We start from the raw sequence: 19,031 nt of genomic DNA on the forward strand, positions 1-19,031 counted from the left end.
CCCTTGACCAGGGCCTGGACTGGGGAGGAGCCTGCAACCAAGGTACGTGCCCTTGACCACAATCGAACCCGGGACCCTTCGGTCCTCAGGCCGATGCTCTATCCATTGAGTCCAGCAGCCAGGGCTGAAATTGGCTCTGATTTATGTGCGGCACTGAGAAACACAGGGGCTGCTGCTGCCGTCCGGTGCCACGTCTTTGATTTGCACAAAGGTGCCATCGGTTGTACCCACCGCAGCACATGCCGTCTGTGAGGACACAGTCTGAGATTCAGAGGGATTCAGCACCACTGCTGCCAGGCGCTCCCATAAAGGTCTTCGATGATGAGTGGGTGCCGATGCCAGGGGACGAAGGCCAGCCATGTGCGCGGAGGCATCCGTCTGTGAGAGCACATGCAGCCAGCGAGGCTCACTCGCTGGGTACGGGGGCCACTAAGTCTCGGGAGCTGGAAGTGCTGAGGCTTCTCTTGCTGACCTGCCACCCGGCTGGCGCTCCGTGCTATCGTGGGCACGAGGTTTATGGGACTCTGCACGGTCGTTGGCCCCTCCCCGGCCGACGGAATGCAATCACTTACCCTGGCACTGGCTTCGGTGGCTTTTTCGTTAGAGCCTGAAAATCCGCAATAAGCAGTTTTTTTGTGGTGCTTTGCTAAAATACTCTACTCCCTAGAGCACAGTAAGAGAGATGGCGAGGGTCTGCGTGTTAAGGGAGAGGAAGCCGTCCGGTTTGTTTTCACTGTAGTCTTGTTTGTTTTCTGACTTAATTCTTTGGAGCGGATCCTTCGCTCCCGTAAGTCAGAACTCTACCATGTCGCTTTCGTCTTTTCAGCATCTTTAGACGTAGGCGACTTAGCTGTGGGTGGAGGAGTCGAGGAGTCTAAATTTGCAAAGCTAATGATCAATCCTTAAATATGAGAAAGAATATTGTAAATTAATGCACATTTATTTTACAGCTTAGTATTATGAAGTTGCAAAATAATGGTTTTAGGTAAGATTTAAATTGTTATATATTTTTTTACTTTCTAGAAACTATTTTGAATTTATTTTCTAAACAAGGGAAATCCCAGGATTTCACATGGACGATTTACTGGGTGATAATGAGGTTGCAGATATGAAGAAGGTATAACCAAAGATGGCCAGTGAGGAATTCTAACGACAGGCTGATCAGCTTTGAAAATGAACATACTTATACCTCAAACCTACTGCGCACCTTAGGAAACTACAAAACACAAGTATGCCTTTGTTTTCATTTGACGTCATCACATATAATGAGTCTCGGGGAAACTCCACTACACACTCATGAGAGCATGAAAGTTTTGGCAAATAAAGTCTTAATATTATAAAAACTAGAGACCCTGTGCATGAATTTGTGCACGGGTGGGGTCCGGCTAGCCTGCCCCAATAAGGGCCAATTGGTGCAGGTCTGGCCAGGGGTAGGGGTTGCAGGAGGTTGGCCGTAGGCCCCACCCCCTGATCGGGGTGGGGGGGGCCGAGCGGGGGTGGGGCTGGCTGGGGGGAGGGGCCGCAGGAGGTTGGCTGGCTGGCCCAGCCCCCAATCAGACTGGTTGGCCAGCCGCAGTGCGCATCATAGCTATTAGTCGTTCCGGTCATTCCGGTCACTTAGGCTTTTATATAGAGAGATAGTTTTGGCCTATAGACACCCAGAGGGTCTTGGAGGTTCCCAGAGGAACACACTTTGAGAACTGCTGGTATAGCCACTTGGACCAGTGATATGGCATTTAAGATGCATCTGTATGGGTGTGCTGCGTGAGACAGTGCAGGGGGTGGCAGCCTTTTATGCAGTGAGTTTTGTTGCTGGAATACTCTTCAATGGCTTATTTTAGAGGGTTTCCAAAATCCGAATCGAAAGACCCCATGTCTTTCTACTCTACCAACACTTGCCTAGTATGCACCCCTCCCCCTTTCTCCTGACGGTCTTCCTCATTTGGAGTGTAAGCACCATGAGGACTGGAGTTTTTATACCTGCTTCTTCCCTACAGTGTTCTTGGCCTCTGGAACTGTGCTTCGCACACAGTAGGTACTCAGAAAAAATATGTCTGCTGAGTGGCTGTCTGGAGCTGGCAGAGTCGGGCTTGCGTCACGGTTCAGAGCCCCGAGTCTGGCTCCCAGCCGCCAGAGTCCGGTCCTGGTTCTGCCACCTCCTCACTACGGATCTGGGTCCAGTTACCTGCAGTCCCTGGGCCTTTGTTTCCCGTTTGTAAAGTATGTGTCTTACGTTAGGAGGAATCTCACGCATTAACGGTTCTGAAGTTCTCAGGACACTGCCAGGTGCAGGTCAGCACTCATGCATGCAACTGTCACTGTCACCTCCAGAGCCTCCTCCTGCCTTCTTCCCAGTGGCCTCTGGCGTGCCGGGCGGCACAGGAGAGGCTGGGGAGAGGGGGTCAGGCACAGCCCCTCCCCCAGGAAGACACACTGTGGGAGAGGTGGGTGCGCCCAGACTGATTCTTTTATTTTTTATTGATTTCAGAGACAGGAAGGGAGAAAGAGATAGAAACATCAATGACAAGAATCATTGATCAGCTGCCTCCTGCAGCCCCTACTGGGGATCGAGGCCATCACCCTGGGCATGTGCCCTGACCGGGAATCGAACTATGCCCTCCTGGTTCATGGGACCATGACCAACCACTGAGCCATGCGGGCTGGGCTAGATGCGCCCAGACTGTTTCCATGCAGAGCAGTGAGGAACGGAAGCCGAACGGCCCGAGTGTAAACATTGATTCTCTGCAAGAACATCCGGTGAAAATGCCGCTGAGCTTTCCCAATAGTGCAAATGAGCAGCGCCCGTAACAAGTCCCTTTAGGCGCCCGGCACCAGGCGTGGCGGGACTTTCACACATTATAGAGAAATTCCAAGCTCCTGCCTCGTGTCAGACCCTGGCTGGGCACCGAGAGGGGGAGGTGTGGCCTGAAGGAGCCACCGCCGGTGTGGGGAGCAGGTGGCTGGTTAGGGGGTTACAATGCAGAGGATCAGCCCTGGACAGAGACACAAACAGGCCTCGAAGGGCTGAGAGGACCAGAACACAAGTGCCTGACAATCAGGAGTGGCTTCTCGGAGGAGGGCTGTTCCAGCCGATCCTGCTGAGAGCAGCAGCTCTGTGAGCCGCTGAGTTTCGAGGGGCCTCTGGAAAGGGGGAGAAGCTTGAGTAGCAGGTGGGAGCCGGGAAGATGTGTGGCATGTGTGGGAAGGAGAGACGTGTGGCCCGTCGGGCGGGAGTGGGACACCGACCCAGAGAAGTACCCTGTGTTGCAGGGGGGTTTCTTGGGGCGCAGATGCTGGGTGGAAATTAGGAAGCAGGGGGAGTCTGCCGAGGGTGTGCCCTGGGGGCCAGCAGCTCCGACAGGGAGTGGGAGGGGGGGAGCAGGTGGAGCAGAGGAGCAGCTGGCCGTGGTGTGGTCACAGTGAAGCTGCAGCCACCCCGTGGGCCCTCCTGCTCATCAGCGTTATCCTGAGCGAGGGCGGCGGGGCCTGGCGTTTATACCCCAACCTGGCCCGTCAGTGGCTGGGGCTGCCCCGGGCGTGAACCAGCGCACCTCTGTCTCCCTGGTGCCCGGCACAGAGCTGGGCACAGTGGGTGCTGAGTATTAGCTCAAAAAATCACCCTTTTCCACAAGCAGCGTCGTTGTTCAGCGAGACAGACAGTGAGTTTCCAGGTGCTGCTGCCACCGGCCCCGGGCGGATGGGCGCCAGCTCCGTCCCGAGCTGTGCTGGACGCGTGCTGGCCCAGGGAGCCAGCTAACTCCACTCGTGTCTGCCAACAGCGAGAGTGGCCAGACGCGAGAGGAAATTGTCAGCGGTGAGGAGGGGAGGGCGGGGTGTCAGCCATTAGTGAGAGGCAGGGAACCAGCGAGCGAGGCTCCCGCCAGCTGAGCGTCCTGCTAACTGTGTGCACCAGGGATTGTCGCGGCCACTCATTCCCGTCGCGTTGTTACACCTGCAGTTGGAACCGCGTCGGAGCACGTCTGCCGCTGACATGCCGTGATTCTTCGTGTCAGCAGTCCTCGGGCTCTGTCTCCCAATGACAGGCAGACCCGCCACCAGGCCTGCGTTTTATCCAGATGACGATGGCGACAGCAGTGACACGGGTGACATAATGGCCACGCCCAGGCTGCGTGTCCACTGTTTCAGAAGCTGTGCAAGGGCTGTTTCCTACAACAGTGCAGGATTCTCAGCTTCTTAAGACTGGGTTTCATTCCTGGCTCGGTTCTTGACTCCTGTGTGGCTACAGGCAAGTTCCTGAGCCTCTCTGAGCCTCAGTTCCATCCTGTGTAAAAGCACATGCTTGGCATCGCTACTGTGAAGGTGGACACCAACGCCTCCTCTCTCCCCCGGCGGACAGAGGCCAGTCTTCTGACCCACACCCTGCGTGTCTTTCCCACGTTCACGGACTGCCGGTGGCTCCCAGCAGAATGACACGAAGACTTCCTGCACAGCTGCAGAAAGGGGCTGGGAGTCACTGCCCGCCCCCCTTAGAGGACCGCAGACTCACCACCCAGCTGCTGGGAGAGCCGATGGCAGGCAGTGCTTTAGACTGGCCTCAGCTAAACAAAGCCACCCTGGCCACGGCCACCCCCTTCCGAGGAGGGAGGGGCTGAGCTTCCGCCCTGGAAGGTTCCAGCTCAGGGAGAGTAGGGGAAGTCTGGGGGGAGGCGGGGTGGTTGAGCTTGGATTATAGAAAGAGTTCACTCCACCACTTGCTAGATGATGTCATAACCTCTTTGGAGATGCACCAATAATGGGGAGAAGCAACAATAATGGGGAGAAGCAGCAACAATAACAATAGGGGAGAAGCAGCGACAATAATGGGGAGAAGCAGCGACAATAATGGGGAGAAGCAGCAACAATAACAATAGGGGAGAAGCAGCGACAATAATAGAGAGAAGCAACAACATTAACAATAGGGGAGAAGCAGCGACAATAAGGAGAAGCAACAACAATGGGGGGTGCAACAACAGGCCTCCTGCCTCCGTATGCAGCTTTGGGATGGGGGCAGATCCCCAATATCTGGAGGATGAATCCTTTTAGCCCACCTTAGCCTCTGCAGCGTGTGTCCCAGCTGTTCCTGGAAAGTGTGCACAGCCTGCTGCCCGGGGCTGGAGCCACTCCTGTGCTAAGAGTTGAAATTGACCAAAGTTGACTGCAATTTACCATCCAAGCCTTCTCCTGAGCCCTTCAACAGCCTGCAGAGTTCCAAAGTGGCCGCATCAGACGCTTCTACTGCATTTGCTGTCTAGGTGGGAGGTAGATTCCCGGGACTTCCTGCTTCACAAGCATTCCAGAATTTTTTAAGCTGGGTAGTGACTACACACTTTATTTAATTGTTACTTAGAAATTGTTGCATATATACATATACATATATATGTGTGTGTGTATATGAATAAATGTATATACATATATATTTAAATAAATAGAAATATATAGATTTACATAAGCATATATAAATCTATAAGTATATATAAATCTATATAAATCTATATATTTCTGTTCTTTGAAATATGCTTAAATGACAAAAACTGAACAAAATTAAAATTAATTCTAAAAACTAGGTTTTAAAAGGACTTGTGGTCTGTAATAGAAAGGACTTAGAGGAAGAGGCGATTATCATAGAACAACTCCAAGGTCCTTATATGTTTTTAAGAAAGAAAGTAGAGATTTTAAATTCAGTGCCTTGTTAAGTACGGTTATTTGAAATGTAAATGTTTAAGCAAGCACTAAAAGTTTAGAAATAGGATATATAGTCAAAAGGGAAAATAAGGAAACTTAGCAAATCGAATTGACAGCAGAATGAAGGGGGCATGAAGAACAGAAGCATGGTAGATGGTAAGCACTGTTCAAAAGAGATAACAGAACATTCAGAACATATCAGCCACCATCGTAGGCATAAGCACCCTGAGCGCACTGAACTACACCCAAGCCCTCCGTGCGGGTGGCTGGGAACGCTGTGTACAGCCCAGCCGAGTGGCTCAGTTGGTTGATCATTGTTCTATGCACCGAAGGGTCACCAGTTTGATCCCCACTCAGGGCACATGCCTGGGTCGCAGGTTCGATCCCCATGGGGCACATAAAGAAGGCGGCCAATTGATGTTTCTCTTCTCTTCTATCTCCCTCCCTCCCTCCCCTTCCCTCTCTCTCTAAAAATCAATAAAAACATATCCTCGGGTGAGGATTTAAAAAAACAGCTGTGTATAGCCTATTTACAAGAGTTACAGTGAAAAACATGAGGAGAATGAAAAAACTGAACATAATGGGATATAAACAGATATTCCCCCCAAAAAAGAATATAGGGAAATACTGATCTCGCAGCAAAAAGCGTTTTTCAGGATAATGAGAATAACTACAAAATAGAAGGAAAGTTCACATTTCTGAACTCGGATGCTTTGGACATAAAACTGGACAATATACAAAGCAAAACTCGCTGGAGTCACCAGGAAAACGAATGAATCAAACATTTGCCGAGCGCCTTTCAGCTGCTCTCATGAGCGGGCAGATCAAAGCGGCAGGAACTAACGCACAAATTACAAGTCCAGCCGCTACACAGAAGTGCTCCCTGCAGGACGCCACGCGGAGAGTCGGCGCTGGGCGGGAGGAGGCGTCTGCAGCATATACACGTGTCGGAAGATTGGTTTCCAATAAATAACAGCTTCTACAGACTCTGAGCAGGTCCAGCAGCCCTGTAGCTAAACGGGCAACGAACAAGACCAGGAGCGCACAGAGGACAAGGCCCAATGGCAGACGGATCTGGGAATGAACACCAGCCTCTCTCATTATTATGGGCTCAGTTGTGTCCCCTCAAAATTCATATGTCGATGCCCTAACCCCCAGGACCTCAGATCCAACTACGTTTGGAGAGCAGTTCTCTAAAGAAACAATGAAGGGTGCCCTGGCTGGTGTTGCTCAATAGTTAGAGCATCCGCCCGAGGACCTGAGGGTCACAGGTTTGATTCCTGGCCAAGGGCAGTACCTGGGTTGCAGGTTCAATTCCCAGCCCCGGTTGGGGTGCATGTGGGAGGCAACTGATCAATGTGTCTCTCTCACATCAATGTTTCTCTCTCTCTCTTTCTCTTTCTCTCTCTTCCCCCTGCCCTACCACTCTCTCAAAAAATTAATGGAAAAAATATCCTCAGGTGAGAATTAACAAAAACAATTTTTAAATAAAAATTTTTTTAAAGGAACAGTTAAGGTTTCATTAGGGTCACCATGGGGCCCTAACCCAGCTGATTGGTGTCCTAAGAAGAGGACGTTAGGACACAGATGCACACAGAGGGACGGCATGTGCGGGCACAGGGGGGAGACGGCGCCCACAAGTCGAGGAGAGGCCTCAGGAGGAGCCACCCTGTGGACACCTTGGCCTCAGACCCCGAATCCGAGGCTGGTCCTGTCTCTCCCTTTTCTGTGTGTGTCGGGGATACTGAGTCACGACGTGGTCTGTGCCAGGAAGCTCGTAAGATATTTGGCATGAATTGGGCTATTTTCTCCTGCTTCCATTTTCTTGAGTTCCTTTTTTATTTTTGACCTAATCTGTGGCTCCCATGTTTTCAATTTTATTGCATTACTAGAGGCCCAGTGCATGAAACTCCTGCTCTGGTAGGGTCCCTAGTGGCTGCCGGCTGGGTACTCACTCCCTTCTCCCAGCCGGCCCCGTGCCCTGGTCGAACTCCCGGACGACCTCCCAGTCGAAGGGACAATTTGCATACTACGCTTTTATTATATAGGATATGCATTTTGCAAGTCACGTTTAATTTTTCTTGGAACAAGTTAATAAATTAATGTTTTTTATTTGTTTTATTTTTATGTTTTTAAATGTTTTTTTTACAGATTTCAGAGAGGAAGGGAGAAGGAGAGAGATGGAAACATCAGTGATGAGAGAGAATCATTGATTGGTTGCCTCCTGCATGATCCGGGATCCAGCCTGCAACTCGGTCATATGCCCCGACCAGAAATCGAACCGTGACCTCCTGGTTCATAGGTCAACACTCAACCACTGAGCCACCACGGCTGGGCAATTAATGTGTTTTAAAAACAGACATTGGGTCCTTCGTGCTGGTCTCTGTCAGCGTCCAGGCCCGGATGGATGCCTTTCCCGCTCCCGAGGTCTGCCTCCTCACGGTGAGCCTCCTCACCCAGCCCGCCATGCCAGCGCTCCGGGCAGAGTGGAGGTTTCTCACGGTGACCCTGCCCTTCCAGGACCGCGTGCAGCACGGGACCGTGATTATAACTGCGATTGGAGCCATGGCACCAAGCCGGGGGCCAGCGCAAGCTTCAGCGAGAAACGAGAGGGCGTTCTCTGTCCCCCGATAATAGCATCGAGTCTCTGGGGATGAATGCAGCGCGTGGCCCGGGCGGAAAATGGGGGTGCAGCAGGCAACAGCAGAGCCGGGCTGTGGCGCTCATCATTGCTCTGTGCATCTGGCCTTCCTCTTCAGCATGCATCCCAGCCCGCTCTCCTGAGAGCTCCCGGGCGCTCGGCGCTCGGATGGAATGCCGGATGAGAGCCCTTTGACGGGAGCTGGGAGCGGGGTGGGGCTACAATATGAATGTAATGTGCGCGAGTCCGCCAGCTGCTAGAATACAAATCGAGCACCTGCGGGAGGCACGTGATAGCTGATGGCTGTCATTTCTTTGCAGCGTCTCAACACTTCTCTCCACTGGCAAGTGGAGAGGGGTATCAGCTCAGGCTCCGTCAGCCCCGGGACACAGTAGCTTAAGTCAGAAAGCACCGTCATGGCGACCTGGCTGGTTACCCCAGTGGTTACAGCATCAGCCCGTGGACCAAAGGGTTTTGAGTTCAATTCCGGTCAAGGGCACCAACCTCAGTTGCAGGCTCGATCCCTGGCCCTGGTTGGGGCGTGTGCGGGAGGCAACCATTGATGTGTCTCTCACGTCGATGTTTCGGTCTGTGTGTCTCTCTCCCCCTCCCCTCCGTCCCTCCCACTCTCTCTAAAAGTCAATGGAGACCTTATCCTTGAGTGAGGATTTTTAAAAAGCACAGACATTGCAGTCATTGCCTTTTTAAGGACGGAAGAGCCCACATCCTGAGCCTGAGGACGGCCTTAAACAGCCGTGACAGGGACTCACAGTGTCATAAAGGGCCCCGTCCCAGACAGAACCGAGGCCCGTGAGGGAACCGCGAGACCGGATCACAGTGGCGGGTGTTGTCCTGGAAACTTAGGCCCAGGTCTGGTGTCTGTCAGTTTCCTGTTGCTTTGGGGGCGGGGCGGTGCTAAAACGGAATGAATGGCTTCATCACAGCCGCTTGCTATCTCGTGCTCTGTGGGTGGACTGGGCTCCGCTGGGCAGTTCTCCATGTGGCATCAGCGGGGCTGCCCTGGGACACCCAGATGCCCAGGTGCTCATCCCGTGGCCGCCCCCTGGTCGCTCACCTGAGGCTGTGACCAGCACACCTTCTCCTTCTCCTGGCTTCTCCCCGGGGCTGGGGCTCTGGCCAGTTTCCCAGAGGCAGGTGGCAGGAGCAGCAGGTTCCCTGAGGCCTGGCCTTGGACTTGGAAGAGCATCACTGGGTCCAGGGGTCGCAGAAACAAGCTGGCTGTGGGGAGCACGTGTGTGGGGGAGCGTGTGTGTGTGTGTGTGTGTAGTGTGTATGGGGGGAGCGCATGTGTGTGGGGAGCGCATGTGTGTGGGGAGCGCATGTGTGTGGGGAGTGCATGTGTGTGGGGAGTGCGTGTGTGGGGGGGGAGCACGCATGTGTGGGGGAGCGCATGTATGTGGGGAGCGAGTGTGTGTGGGAAGCGTGTGTGGGGGGGAGCTCTTGTGGGGGGGTGCGTGTGTGTGGGGAGACTGGGGGGGGAGCACACATGTGTGGGGGGAGCGCACGTGTGTGGGAAGCGGAGGAATTGTTGAGGGGGTGGTGCATCTACGGAGCCGGTGCCCGCCATTCTGCAAACACTGAGCTCACAGGGCCACTTGTCCGCCAGAGCCGGGACCAGTGCTGTCGCTCTCCCCAGGCCTCAGTTTGTGTAGCTGTGAAGCGGGCACTGGCTTCCTCTCCTCCCTCACGGCTCTGCCCTCTGTGCTCCAGGTACTCCTTCCAGGACGAGGAGGACATGTTCATGGTGGTGGACCTGCTGCTGGGTGGGGACCTGCGCTACCACCTGCAGCAGAACGTGCACTTCCCCGAGGGCGCCGTGAAGCTGTACATCTGCGAGCTGGCGCTGGCGCTGGAGTACCTGCAGCAGCACTGCATCATCCACAGGTGAGGCTACGCGGGGCAGCGCCGAGGGGCCTGCGGGAGCTGGCTGCAGGGTGTTTTCCCACGCAGGGTGTGCGGGAGCCGGCTGCAGGGGTGTTTTCCCATGTGGGGTGTGTGGGAGGCCACTGCAGGGGTGTTTTCCCACGATGGGTGTGCGGGATCCAGCTGCAGGGGTGTTTTCCCACGGGGGCAGTGTGCGGGAGCCGGCTGCAGGGGTATTTTCTCATGTGGGGTGTGCGGGAGCCGGCTGCAGGGGTATTTTCCCACGCTGGGTGTCCGGGAGGCAGCTGCAGGGGTGTTTTCCCATGTGGGGTGTGTGGGAGCCGGCGGCGGGCCAGGGGTTTCCCACTGGTGTTCTTTAGTCCTGACAGTGCATAGAGACCATAAAAAATAGCGCACTTCAGTCCTGCTCACCGTGACCTGCCTCAAGGCGCAGGCCCACTGCCTGTCACGGGGGGACCTGTGTGGTCCCTGCTGCCAAGCTGGTGCCTTTGGGAGGCTGGCGTGTTCTGTCCCTCCCATCCCAGGTACAGCGACCACGTGCGGTGAGGTTGGGGGACGGGTTCTCCTCTGTCCCTCCCCCCCCCACCCCCCCACCCCAGGAACCCACGCTGTGCATCTCGGAGGGTTTCTTCCTGGTGGGGAGCTGCAGGGCTGTGGGGATAGGATGATAACCTCAGGCTGCTGTGAGGATGAGAGAGAACGGACCACGTGCCTCGTTTGGGGTGTCCTGTCCCCGTCACAGGGTCCATTTGTTGTGTTTCCCCATCACTTCCCTTCTCGGAGAGTCTGGCAAGGCAGATAAAACCGGCTAAAATATTCATTAAGTAAAACCCAGTTTGTGTCCATTGGTTATGCTAATATGCATGCTTACTAGTCCTTTGGTTGCTATCTAACACCCCCACCCCCGCCATTTGTGGGGGCTTGCCCCAGTGGGAATGTCTGGGAGGGGGGTGTCAGGCAGGGAAAAAGGAGACATATGTAAAATTTTAGACAATAAAAAAAAGGAAAAAACAACAACAACAAAACGAGTGTGGAGCCTGGCTGTGCCGCTTGCTGTCTGAGTCAGAGGAACAAGCTTGGAAGTCCCTTCAGGCCTCGTTTTCTTGATCTTCACGACGCAATGAGCATGCGTCGCTCCCAGGCTGGTGGTGGAAGCGAGATGAGATGACGTCTAAGATGCTTAGTGGCTCAGAGGTGCAGGGGGCATGAAGGGCCTGGTCACCTGGCCCAGGTGGCAACTCACACGGCATCAGCCGTACCCGACTTCTTGGTGGCCTCTTTGGGAAGTTTTGCAGTGAGTAGCAGGGCCTGGCATTTCACAGAGCTGGACTCGGGTCCAAGCGCTGACCTTGTCTTTGTTGAAGTTGAGGCAAGTTCCCAGGCTGCTCAGTTCGGAAGACAAATCAGGGTGAACAGTATCGACAGCAGCCCTGGTGATGGCTGCCGTGGCACATGGACCGAGGGACAGGTTCCAGCAGGTGCCTACGTGCGCCACACCGTTCACGCCTCACAACCGCCGGATCTGCTGACCCCACTCGCGCTGCAGACGGGCACGCAGATGCGGCAGATGGTTCGGAACGGGATCATGGAAAAGCGAGAGGACAGTGGACTGACCCCATGAGAGAGAGAGATGAGCTCCGGAAGGGCTTGCATTTGGGGAAGAAGGACAAGGGGCTGGGAACAGGGCAGCAGCAGGCAAACAGGAAGTGTGGAAGCAGAGGGTGGGGCGCGGGTTCTGGGGAGTTTGATGAATGAGTAAGGCTGGAGCTGCCACCTCCATCCAGTAGTTCATCTCCTGGAAGCCCTGGTGCTGTCTGTTCTCTCCACAGTAGCCTTGACGCTCGGGACCAATAGGACTCAGGGTGTCGGGCCCCGTGCCTGGTTCTGCATCTGAGATGTTGTCACCCCGTCTGTATTGGCGTCCTACCAAGGAAATTGCCGTTAATCTAATGTTCCTTCCTCTGCGAGACCCACAGATCCAGAACATTTAAAAAGGAGATGAGAGTCCTGCTCTCGTGTTTCTGGGTCAAGAGACTCTTTAATAAGATTCGGCTTCACTCCTGTCGTTACAATAATAACCGCATCTCCCCGCCTGGAGCCCAGCGCCTCAGCAGGAGCGGGGCGTCCGCAGACTCGCTTCCTGCTCTCCCTGAATCCTCGTGGACTCTGCAGGCGCTTCCGCTGTGGCGCTGAGCTTCGGCCGTGAGCCCCATAAAGTGAAGGTTGGCTTTAGCACAGCGGAACCCCTTAGGACCTGAAACCCGAGGTCTGGACCCAAACCCTCATCCCTCCCGTACGAGGTCCGCAGAGCGACCGAGTGCTTTCCGGATGCTGAGCGTTTTGCTCGCCGATTGGGAGACAGGACGGGAGCTGAGCGGGGTCGGCCCACGGAGCCAGGAGGCGCTTTTGGAGGCAACAGCTTTGGAGCTGAGACTTGCAGCAGGAGTAGGCGGCACCCGGGAAACGGAAACAAGACGGAACCTCCGTTTATGAGTGCTCAGGGGTATCGCTTGCACGTCCGCCTGGGTCAGAACCAGTAGGATAGACACATGCATCGTGTACAGATTATAGAGGCAGCAGGTTCCAGGAGCTGCAGGGGAGTCCACACGCGGGGCATCCAGAGAGTTGCCATGTGGCTCCTGTCCAGCACCCAGCCAGAACCCAGCCAACGCCAAGCCAGAACCCAGCCAGTGCCCAGCCAGAACCCAGCCAGCGCCCAGCCAGAACCCAGCCAGAGCTCAGCCAGAACCCAGCCAGAACCCAGCCAGCGCCCAGCCAGAACCCAGCCAGCACCCAGCCAGAACCCAGCCAGAGCCCAGCCAGAACCCAGCCAAGGCCCATCCAGAACTCAGTCAGAACCCAGCCAGCGCCCAGCCAGAACCCAGCCAGCACCCAGCCAGAACCCAGCCAGAGCCCAGCCAGAACCCAGCCAAGGCCCAGCCAGAACCCAGCCAGCGCCCAGCTACAGCCCAGCCAGAGCCCAGCCAGGGCCCAGCTACAGCCCAGCCAGAGCCCAGCCAGGGCCCAGCTACAGCCCAGCCAGAGCCCAGCCAGCACCCACCAGGGCCCAGCCAGGGCCAAGCCAGTTCAAGACCCAGGAGGCTGGTATTTCAGTTCAAGTTCAAAGGCCGTCGTCTTGCAAACAGTTCTCTCACAAGGGGGAAGGTCAGCCCTTTTGTTCAATTCAGACCTTTCGCTGATGGAGGAGGCCCACCCACATTAGGGAGGGCAACTGCTCTACTCAGCACTGATTTAAATGTTAGTCTCATATTCAAGACACCCAACAGACATCCTGGAATAACGTTTGACCAAATATCTGGGCACCTGTGGCCCAGGCAAGTCGATGCATTAAAATTACCCATCACATCATCTACTCACAATCCCCACTAGGGTGGCTGGTCTGGGGGTTGAGCTGGAATTGTGACTGGTGGCGCCGAGATCTGTGGAGACCACGGCCGCGCAGCAGGTGACAGCCACATGGTCTTTCCTGCTCCTGATGCTTCTGCCTCGGACGGCGCCTTGCTGGGCCCTGCCTCCCTCCGATGCGGAGCACCTCCACTGATCTGCGATTTGGAAAGATTTACCAGCCACGCCTGCTCGGCTCTGCTCTCAGCACGTGCTCTGCCCTCTGCGCTGTGCATCTGACCCTGCAGCTCCTCTCCATGTGGACGGACCCTCCTGGCCCCGAGTTTCCCATAGCAGGTGGCTGTCTCCTGGTTCCCAGGCCCAGGTCCCAGGCCCTTGGCCCTCCTCCAGAGCCTCGCCCTCCGACTTAGCCTCTCCCAGCAAGAAAGCGGACATGTTGACCTCTAGCTGTGCTTTTGTTTTATTTTCCAAGTCATCTCACCCAGCTGGGAAGATTGGTGCTGTTTGCTGTCCACTCAGATACCCCGATGTTACACTCAGGTTACTAAGAGGTGAGCTGTGGAGGTTGAAGTTCAAGATAATCTGGAGAAAGAAGATTCCCAGAGTGGCAGAGAAAGTGTTGATGAAGGAAGTCAGAGGCCCAGGGCCAAGCCTGGACCTGAACCCCCACACAATGACAGAGGCGGAAAGGGGCGGCAAAGGACCAGGCAGGGGAGATCCCGGCTGCACACACAGCCGCTCACGGGACAGGAGCTTCTGGAAGATGGGGGTGGGGGGCAGAGATCCACGTTTCCCAACTCACCACCACCCCAAGGTCCAAGCCCAGGGCACATCCTGCATCTGTCCATCCCCTGAGTGAGCCGGGTCTGCAGAGAAGCAGTACCAGTATGTCTTACACGTCTGGGCAGCCTGTGGCCCAGTCCCGGGGACACAACATTGACCATCACAAGCCCTAAGTCCATGACTGTGTCCTTGTAAGAGACAGGAAAGGACACACGGACACACAGAGGCGAGAAGGCCATGAAGACAGACAGAGGCAGGGACTGGCGTGAAGTGGCCACAAGTCAGGGAATGCTGGAGGCGCCGGGAGCTGGAGGAGGCGGGAAGGACCCGCCCCCAGAGTCCCAGGAAGGAGCTGGGCCTGCCCCCACCTGGACTTCGGCCTCCTGGCCTCCAGAACTGGGAGAGAATATACTTCTGTTGTTTTAAAACATCCAGTCTGTGACAGTTTGTCACTGCAGCCCTAGGAAATGCAGACCTTTATAATTTTCGCCACATCTGCATACGCCCCACATGATCCTATCTAATAATAGACAAATAGAAGGTAATTGATCGTACCTTCGCTACGCCTCCCATTGGCTAATCAGCGAGATATGCAAATTAACCACCAACAAAGATGGCGGTTAATTTGCATACACAGGCGCAAAGCGGCAGAGTGAAGACTGAAGGCAGCTCCGGCCGGGGCAGCGAAGGCTTGAAGGCGGCTCCGGCCGGAGCAAAGGCCTGGGTCCCAGGTGCCGGAGGAAAACGGGTGCCGGCAGCCAGGGGAAGGGAAGGCCTATTGCACAAATCTTTTCATGCAACAGGCCTCTAGTCTATAATAATAAAAGAGTAATATGCTAATTAGATCAGATGTCCTCCTGGACAACCTTCCAGACTAAGCTGGGGCTGCGAGGGAAGCCCGGGTCCCGGGTGCCAGAGGGAAGCTGGTGCCAGCAGCCAGGGGAAGGAAGGCCTACTCTTACATGAATTTCGTGCATCAGGCCTCTAGTCACTAAAATAACATTCTGGAGTAGACTCTGTGCATTTTGCTAAGATACATTGGTTTCAAAACAACGCTTTACAGCAGGCCTTTAAAGAGGAAATCGCTTTGTTTTCATAAATGTAGGTAACCGTGAAAGTCAGCACAGTGAAACCAAAATAACATTACAAAGTGCTAGCTCGCGTGTGGCTTGCGGAAGGGAGGGCTCCCGTTCTCTGCTCTGTGAGGAGGGAGATTAGCAGGTGTCCACGTTAAAGAGACACCGGAATCAGGCTGAGACGCGGCTTGGACCTAATGGGAAACTCCAGAGAACAGTGTTCTCATCCCAGGATCCAGTACGGCAGAATGAGGTCCCGTGCGCTTTCCGAAGTCACCACCCAACATCCATGGTCCTCGCCATCTCACTTCGTGAAATCAGGGTGCCTGTCCCACCGCGCTCCAGCCCTCCGCCACCTCCAGCCTGCTTGTCCCGCCTCCTGGCCCACGCCTCTCTGATCACAGTGGCTGTCCCGCCTCCTAAGTTCTGTGCAGTTCACAGGGACATCCCCTGTCCCCCCCGCCCCCCCCCCCCCCCCCCACACACACACACACTGAGCCTCCGCACAGCCGGGCCCAGGGAGGTGCCTCCTCTGTGAGCACCAGCCCTCCTCTCTCCCCACCCTCCCTCTCTGGACTCCCACGATCTGGATGTTGGGTTTGCCAGCATGTCCCGTGTTTCTCAGTTTCCCTTACTTTCCGACTCTGGGACTTTTCCTTCCACATCTGGGAAGTGTCCTTGACGTCATCTCTCAAGCCCTCCGTGGATTGTTCTCTCTCTAACTGCCCGCTCTCACCCACTCTGTGTCTCACGGGCACAGGAGCTCCTCCTGCCTCTGAGGCTGTCCCTTATCGTTCTTTCCAGTTTCCTCTTCCCTGCGTTTGTTTCTGTTTCCTCGGACCTTTTATCATGTGACTCATCTCTGGTTGTCGTTTCAAAAGTTTTCCTCCAGTGGCTGCTGGTCACTGATAAGATGTTAAAGAATGAGATAGGAAAAGGCTGATTCATTGGATTCATTGGTCCAGGGGTGGGGGGTGAGGGGTGGGAGGGACAGAAGCATAGTGAGCATTAGACAGCAACAGCTGGGAGATGGGTTCCTCCGTGGGGTGGTCAGGCGGCAGCTGGCCATGCCGGCACCTGCAGGTCTTCCCTCGGGGGCCTTCGGTGAATGGCCCTGACCTTGGCTTGGCTGCTGAGGATGTGGCTGTGGACAGGAAAAGGGAGTTGGGGCTGGGGACACCACCAATTCCACCCTCCACCCTCCACTCCCCACCCGTCCACCTCTACCCCCCACCCCTCCACCTCTACCCTCTACCCTCCACTCTTCACCCCCCACCCCTTCCCACCTTTACAGATGAGGAAATGGAAGCTCAGAGAGGGTGTGAGGCCCAGGGCTGGTCCGTTTCAGACAGACTTGAGGGCCCTTCCAGTGCTGACAGTCGGGAACTTGGCAGCGTGCCCTGTGGACGAAATACAGAGATCGGGCCCTGAAAATAGCAGCTCTTAAAATATGAATCCACTGTGATGTGCCACGTAGGACCTCTTTCCAATCAGGGCCCCGCATTCCGAGTGAAATCAGGGTGGGAACTCCCTCCTGTGTCCCTGGGCCCTGCCCTCAGCCCTGGGGGTGGGGGTAGGGGTGGGCCTGGGGGCTGTTTGCGTGTGTCCTTTGCAGCTGGAAGGTGCTGGGGGTCTGGCTGCTTCGGATCTCTGCCGGGTTAGCACATGGGTCCCACTCCCGCGTGCGTCACACCGCCATCGGGAGGGAGTGCGCCCCGGCCCCATCACGCCGGTCAGATGGCCCCGCTCTGGGGACGTGGCAGCCAGACAAGAGCATGCTCTCTGGTTCCCAGAGGAATCCGAGCCCATCACTGGGCCCTGTGTTTTAGCGAAGCTCCGCCTGCATGCCCGAGGCCAAGAGTTCCCCCCAAATCCTCGGGAATGCTGGGAGCCCGTGCGGGCCTCTGTCTTCCCCGTGAGCAGGGCAGGACTCCCAGGCCCCAGGGACGGCAGAATCCCAGCGGGCTGGTTGGGAACGTGGGCTCCCCGGCCTCGCCCAGAGTCTGAGGCTGCAGCTGGCCTGGGTGGGCCCAGGTGCTGTGGGTCACGGGGACCCTTGTTTCTGAAGCCACAGATGGCGGAGCAGCGCCAACGGGCAGGTGGAGGGGGTCAGCCGAGGCGGGCAGTCCCAGCGCCAGGCCTCAAGGTGAGGATGTAGGTTTAGGTGCTTTAACAACGAGCAAAATAAACATGACTGGAACAAACACATTCTCACCCTAACGCGCGGAGTATGTGATATTATCCCACTTATGGCTGGGAAACTGAGGCTGGTGGGCGGGGGGTGGTGGCGGGTGGAGGGGCGGGGGGGAGCCAGGGCCAGCAAGAGGCAGATTCGGGGCTGGACCTCGGCCTCCCTCATCTGCCTTCCCCCACTACCCCCATGCATGTCAGCAGCAAGATTCTTTCTCTGGTGGTAAAATAGCCACCAATTTCCGTTTCACAGACGCGCCTCCTCCCCCACCAGGGTGTCTGTCTGTCCTCTTTGCTGCGTGAGATCCTCAGCACGGATCCCTCAGGGGCCCAGGCCAAGGGATGCCCACCCAGGCCTCTCTGGGTCCCCCTCGCCGTCGGGAGCCGAGCCATTTCTGTGCTGGTTTCTAAATAGCCGAGCTGACATTTCGTGCTGAGTTTTATTTGGGGGCCGGGAATCATTCAGGAGCAAGAGCTGGTTTTATGGCCTCAATACGTCCTTTCCATCCAAGTGTTGTTTGCCCGGCTCTGACATGATGGCCTTCCCCCCGCTGGCCGCTCCAGCGCCCTCTGCACACCCAGCCCATTGGCAGCGGATGACGCACGAGAGCTGAGATGCGATCGATGTGAAAAATAGAACCGGAGGAATGGCTGAGACCAGGCGGCCCCAGGGCTCTGGTGACAGGCTTTGCTGTCCAAGGCGGTTCTTATTGAATCCCAGCGGCCAGGCTCTCCGTCACCTCGGATGGCTTTCAGGAGCCTGCGGGGAGTGTCCCACGAAAGAGCTAAGTCATTTCGCTGAAAGCTCAAGAGGAGCCCGGCTCCTGGTAAAGGGCAGCGGGAGTGACCTGCCGTCCTTTATTTCGACTCTCCCCCCGCCAGGGAGCTGTGCGAAGCCTCGTGTCAGTAGCAGCTCATCGCAGGCCCCGGGCAGCCTTCAGATCAGGGCTGCCGGTCCCAGGTGAGCAAGAGGCTGAGAGTGAGGAGGAGGCTGAGAGTGAGGAGGAGGCTGAGAGTGAAGAGGAGGCTGAGTGTGAGGAGGAGGCTGAGAGTGAGAAGGAGGCTGAGAGAGAAGGAGGAGGAGGCTGAGAGTGAGGAGGAGGCTGAGAGTGGGGAGGAGGCTGAGAGTGAAGAGGAGGCTGAGTGTGAGGAGGAGGCTGAGAGTGGGGAGGAGGCTGAGAGTGAGGAGGAGGCTGAGAGTGGGGAGGAGGCTGAGAGTGAAGAGGAGGCTGAGTGTGAGGAGGAGGCTGAGAGTGAAGAGGAGGCTGAGTGTGAGGAGGAGGCTGAGAGTGAGAAGGAGGCTGAGAGAGAAGGAGGAGGAGGCTGAGAGTGAGGAGGAGGAGGAGAGTGAAAAGGAGGAGGAGAGTGAGGAGGAGGCTGAGAGTGAG

At 55.8% G+C, this 19,031-nt stretch overlaps 1 protein-coding gene across 2 annotated transcripts in view; it reads left to right on the forward strand.

The window, feature by feature from the left end:
- Positions 1–19,031, forward strand: part of STK32B (serine/threonine kinase 32B) — a 117,294-nt gene that overhangs the window by 74,950 nt on the left and 23,313 nt on the right. For both annotated transcript variants that reach the window (XM_070399549.1, XM_070399559.1), the window contains exon 4: positions 10,055–10,228. In XM_070399549.1, the coding sequence (XP_070255650.1) occupies positions 10,055–10,228 (174 nt within the window). The remainder of the gene's footprint in view (positions 1–10,054; positions 10,229–19,031) is intronic.

This window comes from Myotis yumanensis, unplaced genomic scaffold (assembly GCF_028538775.1).
Source record: "Myotis yumanensis isolate MYYU_CA2020_CCGP unplaced genomic scaffold, mMyoYum1.0.hap1 SCAF_1, whole genome shotgun sequence".
NCBI lineage: Eukaryota > Metazoa > Chordata > Mammalia > Chiroptera > Vespertilionidae > Myotis > Myotis yumanensis.